This window comes from Epinephelus lanceolatus, chromosome 14 (genome assembly GCF_041903045.1).
Source record: "Epinephelus lanceolatus isolate andai-2023 chromosome 14, ASM4190304v1, whole genome shotgun sequence".
NCBI classification, from domain to species: domain Eukaryota; kingdom Metazoa; phylum Chordata; class Actinopteri; order Perciformes; family Serranidae; genus Epinephelus; species Epinephelus lanceolatus.
In genome coordinates, this window is record NC_135747.1 from 37,043,222 (window position 1) to 37,060,898 (window position 17,677).

Genomic DNA, 17,677 nt, shown 5'->3' on the forward strand with positions numbered 1-17,677 from the left:
GAGCTGACCCTTCCAGCACAAAGAGTATACGCTATAATTGGCCATTACACTGTGGTTGAACACAGGGTGAGTTTGAGGAATGTGTTTTGGTATGTGTGTTTTTGAGAGAGGAGAGAAGGAGAAGAAGTTAATTTATGTGTATGTGTGTTTGTGTTCCTTTATGTCTGTATAATAGCAGGCAAAGTATGTGCCTTTGCCACATGTGTGCGTTTGGAGTTTTTCCCTGTAATCACAGACGCACACTTGTACTCAGCATGCCAACATGCTAAAAAAAGCTAGATTTTTTAATAATCTGAATCTATATAAAGCATTTTTGAAGGACATGTGTTGCATGTGTTATTGGTTTGTGGAAAAATGTTCTACAAAGAAAATTAAAAGTTAGATTAAAAAAGTAGGGGATCCCAATTGGCTCCTTGTGGAACCCCTTGATAAGAGACTTTCCTGTTTTATGCAGTCTTTTAGAAAGGAACCCTCTGGTGTTTCTTTTTTGCAAAATAAATCTCCTATAATTGACAAGCTGATCAATACATTTTTACATAATTAAACAAATTTTCTAATTGATTAATCATTTTTAGTAATTTATGAAGCACAAAGTCCAAATTTTTACCTGTTCATCTTGTCAAATGTGATGGTTTTCTGCCTTTTCTGTTTCATTGTATATTAAATATCGTCGAAACAAACTCTTTTGAGATTTCATGTTGGGCAATAGAAAATAGTGATGGGAACTTTATACTATTTTCCTAGATTTTGTAGACTAATTCAGATTAATTGGCAATGAAAATAGTTGTTAATGCTGCTTTGCATCATCCGGCTGATTTTTGCAGGCTCTTGAGCTCGAACTACAGATTTTACTTCATTATATTTGTGTGCCCACCGACACAATGGACACAAAAAATGTGGAGAGACAGCTGCCCCTTTCTCTCTTTTAAACTCAGACAAAACTCAGATTAAACGGTAAAACTAGGCTGCAGCTACTCAATTATAAACAGAGATTATGTAATTTTTTTTTTGCCAATTTCTCACCTCAGATGTTTTCTAAAACATATTATAGTGCACTTTTTAGCTGTAATATGGTTGTTTGTAAAGACACAGTGATGAAATAAGTAAGTAATAAATAAAAATGCCAAATGAGCATGAATCGGGAGTTGTCTTTTAATTTCACTTTTAATGGTGAGCACATTTACAAACAGTAGCTGACAGTCCTTTATAGTATACCTTTAATGTGGCACACTGTGTTTACTGCAGGTCTCCCACTCACTTCAAAGTGAAGGCCCAAGTCCGAGTGTGTGAGATGTGGACAGCCAACTGCATGGAGGAGGTGTGTGAGGGAAGCACCAACCCAGAGAAGAGCTTCGTCATGGGCTGGCCCACCTCCAACTGTGTGGCCACCTTCAGGTATACACATTCATACAACCACAAACAAACACACAGCACAACATAAGAAAGTTGTTGACACTCAAAATGAGGAACGCCTGAGTTTTATTTTTCAATATGACCTAAATTCAATCAAACAGGAACAATTCATTGTAATTTCCTCTTATATAACTTCATTCAGTACATCTGCTTGCATTGCATGACAGTTATTCATGCCACGCATACTAAACATATTTCCTAAAACGCCTCTCTGAGTCACTCCAGTATACTTCTGAAAGAGCACAGTGTTCTGAGGTGCAAATGCTCATTATAGAAGGGAACTAAAAACTGAGCACGCAACCACAAAGTCCTTAAAACCCTTAAGTGCGATGGCAGTTCCCAGACGTAAAGCCTCTCGATCCAACCACAGTGAGACCAGAGCAGATAACCACACACGCACAGCAGGCACGAACATGCAACACACATACAAGTTAATTCATATATTCCTGTGCTGTATATTCGCACCTTAGTCAATCATATAGGGGCCTTTGTACTCATTAGCAAACACTTATAACAGTTTCCATCAGCAGGAATCCAGTCATAGCTTCGGGTGAAGTCTGCGGTATAAGCCGGCGGGAGTTACATAACAGAGCAAGCAGACAGTTGCTTTTGACATGATTTCCTCTGATCATGTTTTATCACTCTCTTTACTCCTCTTCAGCTCCGAGGAGCACAAGAACAAGTGGCTGGCACTCATCAAAAGGTAAATGTTTGGTTTGTCCCTTGCTACTTGTCTGCAGTGGTTTGTTTTAGACGTGTTTTATAGCTCATCTTGTAAATCAAATTTCCCCCGCAGGGCGGGAAAGATTAGATCTGGGTGGTGCAGAAGGGATTAAATAGAAGCCAGCTGAACATGAATGAGAGTAATTACAGTGAATTGATATTTTACATGCTGGCATTAACTCTAATTAGTCTCCCATGTCACAGTGATGAACTGACCATATGAACTTACATTCAGATGCTGTTTTATTCCAACACTGACCTCTTCTCTTTGTGTTTTCCCTGGAAACAGTCGCATAACTGAGGGGAAAGAGAAGGACGACCCAAAGACCATCCCTCTGAAGATATTTGCAAAGGACATTGGAAACTGTGCATATGTAAGATTCTGTTCTTTCCTCTGTGATTTTTATTGCTTCTATCAGCACTAACATGTTGTTTGATTTGCTGAATCTGTCTTTTGGTGGGTAATTAATGACATCATTATGTAACACACAAACAGCTCGATATTTCCATAATGTTTCCGACATGTTTTCGCCAGGCCAAGACGCTTGCGGTCAGCAACACTGACAGCACCACTGATGTCATCCGCATGGCTCTGCTGCAGTTTGGGATATCGGTGAGTAACCAGAGACCACTGTTCATACTCAGCTCAATGTACAGTGACTGCACTTCAATGTGATGTGTCGAGTAGCTTCTACAATCCTGCCAAGTCTAGAAATAAGGTTTTTCAGCTGGACAGCGTCTATTATTTCATACCTTCATACATTCAGTGGGGTAACTTGTGTAAAAGTTGAGCTAGATTTTTTTTCTCTACACCATAGATGTGCATTTACGAAGGTGAAGACAGGCAAGACATGGAAAAGTATATCAGAAATGTTCATTTAAATGTATAAATGAATTTGTTTCAACCCAGTTTTCTTGTCCTCTGTCCAGGGTTGTGTCAAAGACCATCGCTTGTGGGTGAACTCCAGTAAGGACGACCCTCCGTACCCTCTCATCGGTGAGCCCAGCTGTCATACACATAATAATGTAAAACCTTCCTGCATCAGAAAAAAATGTGGCTATTTAAAAAGAAAGAAAAATATTATTTACATTTAGCTTTTACATTTTTTTTTTTTTACTTCTAAGAAGCTTTTAGGCAAGCTGCTTCACCTCCAGGACCTATTGTGCTCATTTTCAGACTTATATTTGTATTTAAGGTTTCTGCTAGAACATATGTACATGCTTTAATGTTCAAAAAACACATTTTCTTCATATTGTCTGTGCTGGAACACCTGTAATCACCCTGTGTCTGAAACGCTCCGTTTTAGCACCTGTCACTTTAAGCCCCCCTTCCTAAAAAAATGTCCAGTCTCCTCTGATTGGTCAGCATTTGCGGATCTTCTGCATCTCTGCACTTTATTGCAGCCGGGGAATGACTGCAACAGAGAATAGCGCCATGTTCTACAGTGAAAATTCACTATTAAAAGCCTCTAAACACAACAAGACTTGTTCCAACATTAGCTGATTTAGCATGTAGCTACATGTAGCAGTGTATGTAATGCATATACTTGCAGTAGCGTGCCTGGAGCAGATGACCATATAAAAGAAATCTTGCACAATTTGACGTCAGCTTGGAGCCAAACTAGGAAAAGACTGTTGGGAACAGAGAATTCAGAACAGTCTGAAGCCTGAGGTTTTTGCTCACATGAATCACTTTCACATATGTTTTACCTCATTATTTGAAACTTTGGTCACGTTTAATATGAACATCTAACAGTGTAACACTAAATATATGATAGAAAAAAAGAGAAGCTTAATATGTTCCCTTTGAAGTAAACAACATGATCTGGTTGATGTGAATGTATGCTCACAATTTTACGTCTTTCATGAATTAATTTAAGTTCAACACAAACCTCCTGTCTCGTGCAAATATTTTAGAAAAGCCAGGCAGCACTAATGCAGAGAATACCCAAGGCGGCGGTCACGACTGCATCAGCAGTACACCCAAAACTCAACATCTGGGAGCATTTCAGAGCGGCTAGTTTTCTGTCACACTGGTATTTCCGCGACATTCCGGATCTTTTGTTCTCTCACTGAATCCCCAACATCCCGACTCCAGATTCGTCTCTGCGTGGCACGAGTCCTGCCTTAATTTTTATCAGATTTCTTGCCTTAACTCCTCGCTCCATGCGCAGACTGCACATACCAGCCAAATGACCTCTAACCTCTGGACTCTGACCTCTCACTCAGGCCACGAGTTTCCCTTCAGCATCAAGATGAGCCACATTCGGGATAGTGGGAGCAGTGGTGGAGGCCTGGGAGGAGGCGGAGGAGCCGGGAGGGATCCAGCGAGCCCCACGGACTGCCCAGGGGTGCTGCTGCTTGACCAGTGTCTCCCTCCAGACACCCAGTGCCAGTTTATCCTCAAGCCCAACAAGGCGACTCTGGGACAGGCTCCACTTATAGGTAAGACAGTTAGTCAGGACTGTGGGGGGTTCAGATCCTTTCCATGAGGTCACATGGTGAGATTTAGGACATTTTTCTGGAGCATGCCAAGGGTACTATCAGTTGACCGTCTTTGATGCCACCAAAGGAATGAAGCTTACTACGGTGGCCGATGAGAAAACGTGAGTGGGCCTATCTAGAGCCAGTGTTTGGTTTGTCCATTCTAGCTACTGTAGAAACATGGTGGTGCAACTTGATCTCTGTCTATCCCTGTGTAGATATAAATGGCTCATTGTAAGATAATGATAACACAACGATCCTTATTTTCAGGCATTTATACGCTAAAGAAAACATGCTGATTATATTCCATTTCTGCCAATAGATGCCCTTAAATGCTCCGCACCGGACCTTTAAAAGTTAAACTTACAACGAGCCAACAGGCAACAACCACTGTCAACAATGAAAGTATGTGTTGTGCAAAAAGAGCTGTGAAAAATATTAGTTTTTTTCATCGACATGATAGTTGAGGTTTTCAAATCGATGGTTTGGTCGTGTCAAGAATTCGTCCATGAATCAAATTCTGAAACCACAGGAAGAAATATGAGGATACAGAAGGAATAATGCAGAACAGAAAGTACTTCCTCAGAATTTGTTTCACTTATATAACATCTCATCTCGCTTTGTTTGTGCTCGCGCTGGACGGTCCATCGTGTTGTTGGCGCTGAGGATGAAGCAGTCGGTGAGGAGGAAGAAGAAGAAAAGGAGTCAATGAGAACGGTGGGAATGAATATTGAGTGGACGAGGGGTTAGAGCGGGGGTCAGGAGAGACGGCGCGTCAGAATAAGAAAAACATCAGACGGACAAAGAGGAAGAAACCCCAGAAGGGATGGATGAGTGTGAGAATAGGAAGATGGAAAGTGAAAAGAGATGACACAGCTATTGAGTAAGTCTGAGGGCCAGCGGAGGTGAAGGAAAAACAAACAACAGACTGTAACAGATAGAGAGAGAAGAATTCACAGAGGGAAAGTGGACCTCAGAAGTGAGAGGGACAGAAAGATGAGGAGGAGGAGAAAGACAAACAAGAGGACAGGAACGAGGATGAGTAACGGGGGCTCGGGATGGAAAAAGGAGGGGATGAGGTTGAGAGGAAAACAAACTGAAGAGAAAACGTGTGTGTTTTCCAGTGAAGAAGGCCGCAGCTTGCACACCGCAAGATTTGCCTCAGATTCCTTTGCCTAAAGCATAACAGCGTCTTACATAATCCCTCCATACCAGCCCCGCCGCTATAGAGGCTTAAACGCTCACGCCCAGCCCGACAGCTAACGAACATGTGTTTAATGGCTACGGCAGAAGCCCCGTCGCAGGCATTTGTTCTCAAACAATCCTGCAGGCACTCATGTCTTGAGTGTTAGAAACTAACTGGAACATGGAAAATTAAACTTTGGTGATGCTTAGTTTTCGCCTGATACTTTCCACATTGCTCCAACATACTGTATTCAAACCCACCCAACATGATACCTGATGTCAGCAACACCGAAACACCACTTTTCAATACTGTCATATAGGACTGGGCAATATATCAATATTGACATGATGTGAGACAAGATATCGTCATCTGTCCTGGTTCTAAAGGCTGCATCACAGTAAAGTGACCCACATTTGAAAAGATAAACCGAGCAGCCACCCACAGAGATTGTGTGTAACTTAAGTACTGTAACTTTCCAAACGGACCACAAATCACAAAGCTGTGTACGCTTTGTTTGTCAAAACATAATGGGCCCTGGTGGGCGAGGGGGGGTTTCCTCTGTGGGCTCTCGCCGCAGCTGCAGGAATTAAGTCATTTCAGGTTAGCCTGGCTGGGCGAGATATAATGGAGAAGGAGTGAGCAATGCTGCTTCACCTTTAAGATACAGAAGTATTTAACTGCTGGAATGGAAGGTGGTCTTTTTATAAAACTGGGGTATCTATGCAGTAGGAATACTTTTGAAAACAGTGATAAAGGGCTGGGGCATTTTGATTTTGCTCAAGAGGTAGCAAACCTCCAACTACCAGAATGCACTATACTGCACCGGACCAATCAATAATGCTCACCTGGCTGTTTGTCAGCCTACTGTCATTGCCACTTGTTATGGTTCTGCACATTGATAGCTCTAGGTGACCATTTGTTTTTATTTCAAAGTGAAACAAGCATTGCTTTATTTTTTTTTTTTTTACATTCATTGGCATTTGTTTAAAATTTGCATCACCAAAACGCTACAAAATGGCTCATTGACCTTTCCTGTTTTTAAAATCCAGCCCAACTGAATTTGTAATTGGATAACCCTGGTATAGAAGCTCAATATACAAACCAACCCACAAACCATAATTATGCTGTAAATTCAAAGCAAAGATGGCGTCCACTCTAGAGTCACGTCAAGTTTATTCATAGAGCACTTTTGCCAGCAAACGTTCTCTAAAAGTGCTTTAAAAGAGATGGAATTCAACAGAGGAAGGAGCAAATGAAAACAGTCATACATTTCAGAATATAAGTAAATTAACAAAAGCATACATTATCTTAATAAAGTCAAGACACAAAAAAATAAAAATAAAATACAAGCAAGTAAAAACCAGCGTGTGGCCATGGTCAGGCACGTCATCATGATGATGATTATAACAGAGAGAGATGGGTCTTAAAGGTCCAGTATGAAGGATTAAGGGGCACCTGTGGGCAGGAGTTGAATATAACATTCGTGAATTTGTCGTCACTAGTTCATAATCACCTGGAAATAAGACTTGTTGCCGTTTATATCTACATACAGAGCAGGTCTTCTTCAACAAAGTGCACCATGTTGTTTCTACAGTTGCACAGACCGGACAGTGATGGACGAAGTACTCGGATATTTTACTTAAGTAAAAGTACTACAGTGTAGAAAAGGACATAAGTATTGGAAAAACATTATATACTTGAGTAACCAAAAGTAAAAGTACCTATGCAGACTGGCCCATTTTAGAATAATATACATCATATCATTGATGCATTAATGCATTCATTGCTGCAGCTGGTAAGAGTGGAGCTCATTTGAATGACCTTATATACTACTGGGCAGTTTAACCTGTAGTAAGACATCATAATTTATCATCTGATTTATATTTTGTTTTAATAATCTGACTTTGCAGTAACGTAACTAAGGTTTTGAAATAAATGGAGTGGGGTAAAAGTATAAAGTAGTAGAAGATTGAAATACTCAACTAAAGTACAAGCACCTTAAAATCGTAGTGCAGTACTTGAGTAAATGTACTTAGTTACATTCCACCTCTGAGAGCGTACAACCAAACACTGATAGATAGGGCTGTTTGTGTTTTAACGTCAGCCACTGAAGTTCTCACTCAGTTGGTTTCAATCTACATCTCAGAGATATTCGTGAGCACAGGTCAAACTTTCCCCCATTAAGTCTGTTTTTACAGATCACAACTTTTGCATGGGAAGTGGTGTACGCCTTTTTCAGGCCTCTATTACGTAATGTTTAGAAATGACACCCCAGATTTGAGGGGTCGAATAGGTGGTGGAATAGGAGAGTTTGTCAGTGGCCAAAATTCTGCCTGTCAAAGAGCTAGATCACTATTACAGCCCCATCAATCACAGAAATACAACCAAGCAGTCGGACTTTAGGGTGGTTCATCCTCTGGAGCTGCCTGTGCTGCATTGTTGATTTATTAAGGGAACTTAGTGTGGAACATCTCAGCATCTAACCCCATTTTTGTTTATTTATGGGAGGAGGTCTTCAGATTAAAACAAGTAGGGCACTTACTGCCCTTGCAAAACATCATTTTCTGATCTGGCATCTCCAGTATCAGGATATTGCCGATCATTTCCCTCTAAATCGCTCATGATCATTACAAATATGATAGTAGAAGATTATGGTGGGTTGACAGACGCTGCCCACCCAGTCGACAAGTAGTCTCTTTCCTCATTCTCCAACACCGCTCCCCGACTAATGATGTAACGCCTGATTTACAGCGAGGTCATGTTTGTTCGATGATGGCGAGGCTGCCTGAGAAGTGCCAGAGCAGCCCACTGATTCTGTTGCTGTTGAAGTGAAGTGTGTTTGGGCACGGCGCCACGGCAAATCATTAAATGCTACATATTTCGTGGGGCTGTTTGAGCTGGCGGGTCCTCCACCCTGTGAAAGAATCCTTGGTTTGTCAGGAGAGTCCCACCCTTGGATATAAATCACAATTATTTTATCATGTAAATGTTATGATTTCAAGACTTCTGGTGCTGAAGATGTTGTTACAGTTCAATTTTACTGCAGCGACCCTTTTAAAGATTTAGTGCAGATTTACAGATGTCACCAGCAGCTCTGAGAGGTATTTGAGAATAGCTGCAACCCAGAATAAAATCATCTATTACATATTTCTCATATATTAATCAAGCTTATTTTTTATTTGGTTAAACGTTCATATCTGTTACAAGATCCCAGAGCCCAAGGGGACGTTTTCACATTGTTGTTTTGTGCAGTCAGCAGGCAGAAACCCAAAGATATTTTCTTACAAATATGAAAAACATTGAAAAGCAGCAAGTCTTCACATTTCAGTCACTGAAAGAGATAAAATAAGATCGATCTTTTATAATCCCAAAGGACATTTTTGTGCCGGAGATTGCTCAAACATCAGAACAGAAATAGCAAAGTTTAGAAAAAAATGAAAGTATGGGGAGTAAAGGCAACACAAGTGCCTAAAAGAATTAAGATTTATTTTAAAAAGTAAACTAAAATAGAAAGGAAAGTTATATTAGCATGATATTGAAAATGATTTTACATAAGAACTGTTTTCAGCACCTCTCCATTACAGATATTCATACAGAAACACGACTGCAGGGTTTACCCTGCAGTCGTGTGTTTAAATTCAATAGTTTGTTTTCAAGTTGTTCAACAGACAGTAAATGTTTGATGTACATTCTTGTTACCATGCCCTTGAGTGAACGCACAGCGTGCAGTTTCATAACTGCAGGAACATACTGAGATGTTATGTCACAGAGAGCATGTCGTGAAGACACACCTGCGGACAGACACAGGTAAACATTGTGACTTGGCACCCCTGAGCAAATTCTAACAAGGAGCACTCAGTCACACAGAGCCTCGTACAGCGTGAAGACAAGTCTATGTGTATTTCACTCAAACACTCGCCTCACTAACTGGGTGTAGACTGTGGCTGTGAGCCTTCCATTCTTCTGCCATCTGCGTGTTAGCGCTTTCAAAATCCGCCTCGCTACAGGAAGCGACAGCCTCTGAGGTAACAACTTGACAAAGACTTGGATCATGCAAGAAGACGTGCCTAATTTCTTGTTTCGGTGAATCGTTGTAAAGATCTATAAAAAAAATAAAACAACTTGTGAACGCACCTCAGAGAAGCTCAGACTCCATCTCGCAGGACTTTCATGCCCGATGTTATTCCTGTTCTGACGCGGCCAGTCAGAGGTGATTCCACATCTTATTCCTGGCGGCGGCAAGCGACAGTGACACTGACCTCACCGATGTACCGATCCGTTCCTCTTCACACGAGCTTCTGTGATATCGTCGCGGTGACGTTCTGCAAGAGCCACATGCAGAAATCATCTGGGGTTTTAAGAGCTAAAGTATAGTCAGGTTTCACCTCTAGGGCACCAGTTATCAAATTACGTTTGTCTTTGGGCTATGACTAATAACGCAAAGTTGAGTCATGGCATTAATATATGTCTGTTACTGTGTGTGCCGTTTATTAGCCTTTATTAGCATGTGCAAATGTTCCACCAGAACAAGTTCACACTGTTTTGCGAGACACTGTCGCTGCATCCAGTTTCAGCATTTCTTTTGTAGCAGAAAGATAACGTGTGCTTCTGGAACTTTCTGTAGCGCTGACAGGAAGTAGGACTTAAAACACTGAATCGGTGGTTCTCTCTTCCTCAGTCTTTCTTTCAGTGTCTTTTTCTCAGTCTCACCCAAAAACATTTAAGGTCTGAATATTTGGACAGATGAAGCATTCATGTGCATGCTGAAAAAAATCACAACCTACCTTCTCTGACCCCGAGCTCTAAAACATAAACATTACAGAAGCATTACATGTGCTGCTGCAGGTTTGCAGTTCAGTGAATCATCTGGCTTTGCTGGACGTGCACTCCAGTGCCTTCGACACGCATTACTCAAGCAACAGCAGTTTGCTTCATGTCTGAAACCGCAGCTCACCTCTTCCTCTTCGTCTCCCCACAGAGCCTGGTCAGCAGAAGACTTTTAAGCGGAAGAGGTCTCTGATCAACTGGCCTTTCTGGAGAGGCTCCAACACACAGCTGGACGGCCTGCCCCTGTCCCCGACCTCGCTCTCCCCCACTCTGGGACGGCTGTTCGGGCGACCCCTGAGCTCCGTCTGCTCTGCGGACCACGGCCTGCCCAAGCCTGTCATGGTGAGCTGAGATGAGGTCACGTAGGACAGCAGGAGGGGTCAGGATGTCTGGAGGGTGGAGGGTCGGGTGTATTTGGGGAAAGGGAGTGTCGTGGTGTGAAAGAAGATCACTACTACTCAGAACAATACTTTGTCATTTAATGACGCTAACTGGAATTGTAAATTAAAGGAATGATGGACATTTCTAGAGAAGTGAAATCCCGATCTGTTGAATAAGCACAAGTGTTTCCTCTCTGATCATATGGCGCTCTAATGAACTCTTTCACAAAGGCCAAACTGGATCTACGTAACTATTTAAAGGGGTTGTTTGGATCTTTTGAAGTAGGGTTGTATGAGGTACTTATCTATAGTCAGTGTATTATCTGCAGTAGATGGTGGTCAACACTGCAAGGCGAAACGGTGAAAATACTCTCCATATAGCACACACTTAGACCGATATAGATTTTTTTCTGAACTATCTTTTTAATTTGCTAGTTTTGTTCTCCTGTCCACTGATGTCTTCTTCCCTTTGTAGATAATACAAACCCATTAGAGGCTGCAGGAAATGTTTCAGACAGTTTGATTCTATTTGTGCAAATGAAATTCTAAATCTAGGAAATGATGAATGAAAAACAAACAGCAGGAACAAGAAAGCTACATTCACATAATCCAGAAATCCCTTCATTTCATTTGGTTTAAAGCATTACTGGATTTATGAGCAACCAAGTGCTTTAAACATTAAATGCTTCCTGTTAGTACAGCTCTAGCTTTTAAATTCTTAATTCTGTCAGTGATTCAAAGCTGCTAATTTCTCCACGCTGTTAGAAAAGTTCCTCTGTTGCATTCAGAATATTGATAAAAACATTAATTTGCTCCCTGCAGGACATGCTGGTGTTCCTGTACCTGGAGGGGCCGTACACCCGGGGCGTCTTCAGGCGCTCAGCTGGGGCCAAAGCCTGCAGGGAGCTTCGAGACAGACTGGACAGTGGCAACGAGGACCCGGAGATCACACACCAGTCTGTGTTCGTCATCGCCGCCGTCCTGAAGGTAACACACAAACACACTCAACCACACACTGACCCGTCACACAGGTCTGAAACCAGACAACAGAAAGCAGAGCAACTGATGTGCGTCCAAAGTCACAGACGTCCAGACAGGATAATCTGTCTGTGCACAGCCAGGCAGGCTGCCAGTCACACACACACACAAGGTGCTGCATTGTTCAGCATCCAGGCCAAACAGCCGTGGCAGCGCAGGGCGTCCAGGGAGCAGCTGAGTTGGTCTGAAGTTTCACGCAGAGCTGATTCATCGCACTGCGTTATTGTGCTTTACCTGTTCTCTGCACAATGCACACAAATTGTTCCTCACAAGAAAAACACAATGCTGCGAATCAGTTAGTCCACTGACAGAGAAGTTCTTGATGCATTCATTAAATTATGAATATTGATCTTGATGTCGTCTTATAATTGTTTTTTTTAATGGATCTGTTTAGATATGAAACAACCCTACACAGGATGTTCTGTACTTTGGTGTCTTTGATCTTGTTTCCACTTTGTCTCTTTGACAGTGTAATATTTTACTTGTTGACCTTATTACCTTGACGGCTATTTCTGTTAATGCCTCAAGGTGTTTCATGCACCAGATGACCTCATTTCTGCAGCACTCTGAAAATGAGTTATTGAGGTCTTTGCAGATATTCTGGAACTAAAGCTTGTGTTCTCGGTAAAGGTTCTTTCAACTGAAATGACAAAAACCATAAACTTGCATTTATATCATTTAGCTGAAGCTCTTTTTATTTTTGCATCCAGGACTTCCTGAGAAATATCCCGGGCAGCCTGCTGTGTGTGGATCTGTATGAGCAGTGGATGGAGGTGATGGAGGGAGAAGGAGGGGAGGAGAGGATGCAAGCTGTCCAGAGGTAACAACTCTTTCTTTAAACTCTTAAATACAAAGGCTGCACATTTACTGCCATCAATAGCACACAACATGTTGCTGTCTCTTTCTAACAAGCACACACAGACACAACAAGTCACACAGACGGGTGACAAATTTAAGGAAAGACCTTCATAAATGAGAGTTCTGTGAGCTCACGGTGGCTCAACACCTCACTGTGACACTGTTAGTTTTTCCTGTAATTTTGCGCTGTTTATGTCTGGAGATGGACAGAAAGGCAGAGAAAGGGCGTCGCTTCAGCTCCAGAGGCAACAAACTGAATTCCTCTCGCTTAGGGAAATAAAAAAACATGAAAGCAACAATGAAAATGTTTGTGGAGAAATTCCTGCGGAGCCTGAGCTCAGCAAACAACACAACAGACAACACACACACACACACACACACACACTGTGAGAACACGAACCAAAGTGTTTCAGGATGTTTTAAGATTGCTGTAGTCCTTCAGTTCACACGATGTCCATCTCCTTCCTTCCTTCTCTATCTTTTTCCCTCTCAGGTTGCTCCACCTTCTGCCCACCGAGAACCTGCTTCTGCTACGACATGTGGTCGCCGTGCTGCACTGCATCCAAGGCAACGCCCACGACAACCAGATGAACGCCTTCAACTTGTCCGTCTGCATCGCTCCCAGCATGCTTTGGGCTCCGGTGCCAAGCACCCCTGAGATGGAGGGAGAGGGCACCAAAAAGGTGAGAGGGAACACACACACAGACGATATTGAATCCAGAAAACTGAAAATACCCAGTGCACGGCAAAAAAGACAGAGCTAGTACAGGTGTGTGTGTGTGTGTGTGTGTGTGTGTTTGTGTTAGAGAGGCCTGCTGAGACAGTGTGCAAACTCTGAGGAATTTAACATTTCAGTGGAATAACAGAAGCAAACTGCCTCAGCATGAGTGTGTGCGTGCTGCTGCGGTGTATGAAACACGTGTGAGCAGACAGACAGACACTCGAGAGTTTGACAGACAGGTAAGAAATTGAGAATTCACCGACACAAGTTAACCGTGTGTGTGTGTGCGCACATATGTGCTCGCATTCACCCACAACCTCTGTTAGCCTCAGAGCCGTTTGTCAGCAGGCGGTTCCCCTGAGGATGTGAGCGTTGACCTCCCGGCAAGAGCTGACCCACTAACACACAGCTGTAACACATACACATATTCACATGTCGTCCCTGACGATCGCTCATGAGCTACAATCTAAACATTCTTACACTCTGCTGAGCTTGAAAAACTCAAGTTTAGGGCAAGACTTGACAGGAAAGAGGAAAACTGCACAGTTTCATGGTGATTTACTGCCAAGTACACAGGAAAATCAAGCTGACCACTTAGAGGATTAGGTCACCATTAAAGGGTTAGTTCTCCCAAATTACAAAAATCCCTAATTTTTTCATTGGCTATGGTGGTATCTAACTATGCAGACAGCTTTGGGTTTATTTACTCAGCCTTTGAGACTTTATCTGGGATCTATTTTATATCCTTTAAGTTATATTTGTCCTGAAAATGTCTGCAGAGCCGTCGTCCAGAAATGTGTCTCACATTAGTCTCACACGTCCTGTCCAATGAATGTTGGCACCGTACGTTTCTGCAAACTAAGGATACATTGCATTTGCTGTTTTGTATGTATGTAGGTATTTTGTTATTATTTAGGAGATACGCTGAAAGGTAACATTTCAACAACACCTTGGTTAAAATGAAGTTAGGTTTCAGAAAAAAAACACTTGGTTATGGTTAGGAAAATTTTATGTTTGCCTTTAAATACCCAGTTTGGTGGCTTAAAGCTGCTGGACATGCAGCAATCTCGGTGAAAAAACAACCACTTTTCTTGGCCCTATCACAGCAGGAAATGCAGTGATGTCTCTGCAGAAACAAAACAGCTTTACATGGCACTGTCTCGCCAAGATAAGCAGTGATGTCTTGGTACAAAACAGTCGCTTTTTGTTGCACTATCCCTGGTGCGGGACAAGGACCAAAGTTAAGGCAGCATGCAGGAGAGAGTGGTGTTAGCGTCTAAAGCCAAACCCTGTTCTTTAGTCCGAAACCCAACCACGTGCGTTTGTCGTTGAAGGAAAAAAAAAGTCAATTCACAGTATTGTACTGACGTAGTGCTTTTATTTTGAAAGAGACTGTATGTAAACTTTGAATTTCCTGTGAAAACAGAAGTGTATTTTGAAAGAAGACAATGCATGTAACAAGCAGAACTTGACACGGCGTCCCAGAACGTCAACAACCAACACACCCAGGGTACCTTGCACGTCGTATGTGGACGTGGAAAGTCCATGACCAAACGTCGATATGTGACGAGGTCGGAGTGAGAATGTGTTGCCCCAGCGTCAGGATGCTAAAAAACACCCATGTTTAGTGGCTAAAAAGCCGTTGGAAGTTGCAAGGAGGAGTCACTAAAAAAAGGTTTTGTTGTTTGTTGGTCTCTAACAGTGGTCTGCAGCTTGGCAGACATCTTGCCGAGGTGTCACGCCATCTACCGTCCCCTCCACCACCTGATGACAACGTTAGCTTATATGCTACGTCACTTTAGAAACGTTTAAATGATTCGTATTAAACATACAAACATCAAAACGTACAATGCCAATATTTTCTTCTGGTGACTGGACCGGACATTTGATCGTAACAGGAACTGACTTGCAAATCAGAAATTAGTTTTAACTGGAGTTAAAACAGTTTGTGGTGGTCCTCTAGTAACTTTGAATCCCTCTTTTTGTATTTTTGTGACTCAAAGGTGAAGCAACATTGCTCATTCCTTCTGTATCATATTTTGGCCGGCTAGGTTAACCTGATTGTGGTCTATTTGGAAAGTTACAGTATCTGAGTTACACACAGTCTCTGTGGGTGGCTGCTCTGCTTATCTTTTCAAATGTGTGTGTGTGCTGGAGGTGGTTGAGGTTCGTTGAGAAAACATGCAAAGAATTTCCGACAGAATACCGCGGCCAAGTGTGTGATTTTAGCGGAAAAATGTGTCGCCGAAACACCTTTCTCCTTCACACACACACACACACACACTTGTCAGCACAAACACCATCAATCCCCACAAATACTTAAATATCTTTCACAAACACTCCCCTGATAACTCTTTCCCTCTCGCACACTGCCTGTTTGTGTGTGCGGCCGCAGCGCAGGCGGCCCTTTTTCTGGGAAAAAACATTTAAAAAATAACAAAGTGAGATTTCGACATTTCCCTCCGTGGTCAGAGCCGGGGCCAAATTAAACTAGCGTGGGCTCCTGGCTGTGTGATGGCCAGTTTCCAACCTTGTCTGGAGACACGTGAACGCTCAGTTTCAGCCAATTCAGTTTAGTCTCTTGTTTCCCCTCCTTATTTCACGCAGCGTATCATTTAAATGTTTTTGGTTGAAAGTAGCCGAGGTAAATACAGCTTTACTGTGGCTATTACTTAGGATGGAGACAGAGAGACAAATCAGCCAGAAGGACGTTGTTTTTCTCTGGAGCTTGGCTCTGGAAACGTCGACCAAACTTTTGTTTTTCTTCTGCTTTTTATTGTGACTTTTCTGCACAACAGTATCCAATAGAGGACACAGATTTCTCCTTGCAGACTGCTAGATGTATGTGTTGATGAATGACCCACTAACACACAGCTGTGACATCTCCTATGTGCACATACTCACGTTCATGCACAGATATTGCTTCATGTATCCTACAGTGATATTGTAGAGGCTCAACCTGCGTTCACGCCACAGAAGAATATTTTGTGAATGATACGCAGCAGAACAGGTGAGAGAGAGTTTAAGATAACATCCTACTGAGTACGAGAATAAAAAGAAGCTGTTGCGAATGGGCCGTTGATGGATGGCTGAAAGTCTCCTGGATGCCCACGGGCGCTTTCTAACAGTGCTCTGTATCACGTAGCAACTTCTCTCTGAGTGACACTGAGGAATGCTGAGTGAGTGATGGAAGGAGGGCAGGGAGGCGAAAGGAAAGAGAGGGCAGCAGGTAAGAAGAGAGAGAATCAGGAGAGGGAAGTGGAGAGGAAACTTAGACGTTGTAAAAGTGGTGAAAACAATACAAGAAGGAAGAGAAGGCCTAGTTCATGAGTTCTGGTATCAACATGTTATCTTTCATATTGATAGCAGATAAGCAGATACACCGCACACAAGACGGCTGAATTGCTTCTTCTTTTAATTTAGTTTTCGCCCACGGCTTAATCAGGTTCAGGTGTACAGACCCATATGTGGAGTCTGCTCAGCACACCATCACCCTGCTGCTGATTGGATTCAGTGCAGCTGCAGCCTTGTTAAAAGCACCTGTGCATTGTGTTACACAACAAGAGATGAAGACATGTGCTAAGCATGCTTGCAACATTTCAAGTGAAGACTAAATCTTAAAAGGAAGCCCTCTTGTGTGCTTATTTGTTATCAATCTGATGCTCCTGCTGTCACCTGCACCAAGTTATGAGACTGACAGCGCTGTGCACGAGGCATGTGCTTTTGAATGGTATCTTTCATGTCAGATTATGTTATATTAGCTTATGTTTGTGGCCAAATGGGTGTAAAAAAACGGTGTCATCAACAAAACTAGAAGTTAATATTGTTGTAATACTCAAGATGTACAGTCTACTTCAAGTGCAACATTTAGAGTCAATAGGATATAAAGATAGAGATTTTTTTAATTTGTTTTTTAAAAGGTTTTTTATGTGACGTTCAGAGCATTAATTTAGCAGCAAACCACTATTTGCTATGTAAATATATGGGGGAGTGATGGCGTCCTGAGCAGAGAGTCAAGTCATGCAACCTCTGTGTTTGCAGTCTGCA

General features: G+C 42.3%; 1 protein-coding gene across 1 annotated transcript in view; it reads left to right on the top strand.

Moving 5' to 3' along the window:
- Positions 1-17,677, top strand: part of arhgap20 (Rho GTPase activating protein 20) — a 48,127-nt gene that overhangs the window by 19,793 nt on the left and 10,657 nt on the right. Inside the window, exons 4-13 of the mRNA XM_033617747.2 lie at positions 1,246-1,395; positions 2,075-2,116; positions 2,426-2,510; positions 2,672-2,749; positions 3,067-3,133; positions 4,366-4,581; positions 10,785-10,975; positions 11,836-12,000; positions 12,762-12,871; positions 13,403-13,592. Coding sequence (XP_033473638.2) covers positions 1,246-1,395; positions 2,075-2,116; positions 2,426-2,510; positions 2,672-2,749; positions 3,067-3,133; positions 4,366-4,581; positions 10,785-10,975; positions 11,836-12,000; positions 12,762-12,871; positions 13,403-13,592 — 1,294 coding nt within the window. The remainder of the gene's footprint in view (positions 1-1,245; positions 1,396-2,074; positions 2,117-2,425; positions 2,511-2,671; positions 2,750-3,066; positions 3,134-4,365; positions 4,582-10,784; positions 10,976-11,835; positions 12,001-12,761; positions 12,872-13,402; positions 13,593-17,677) is intronic.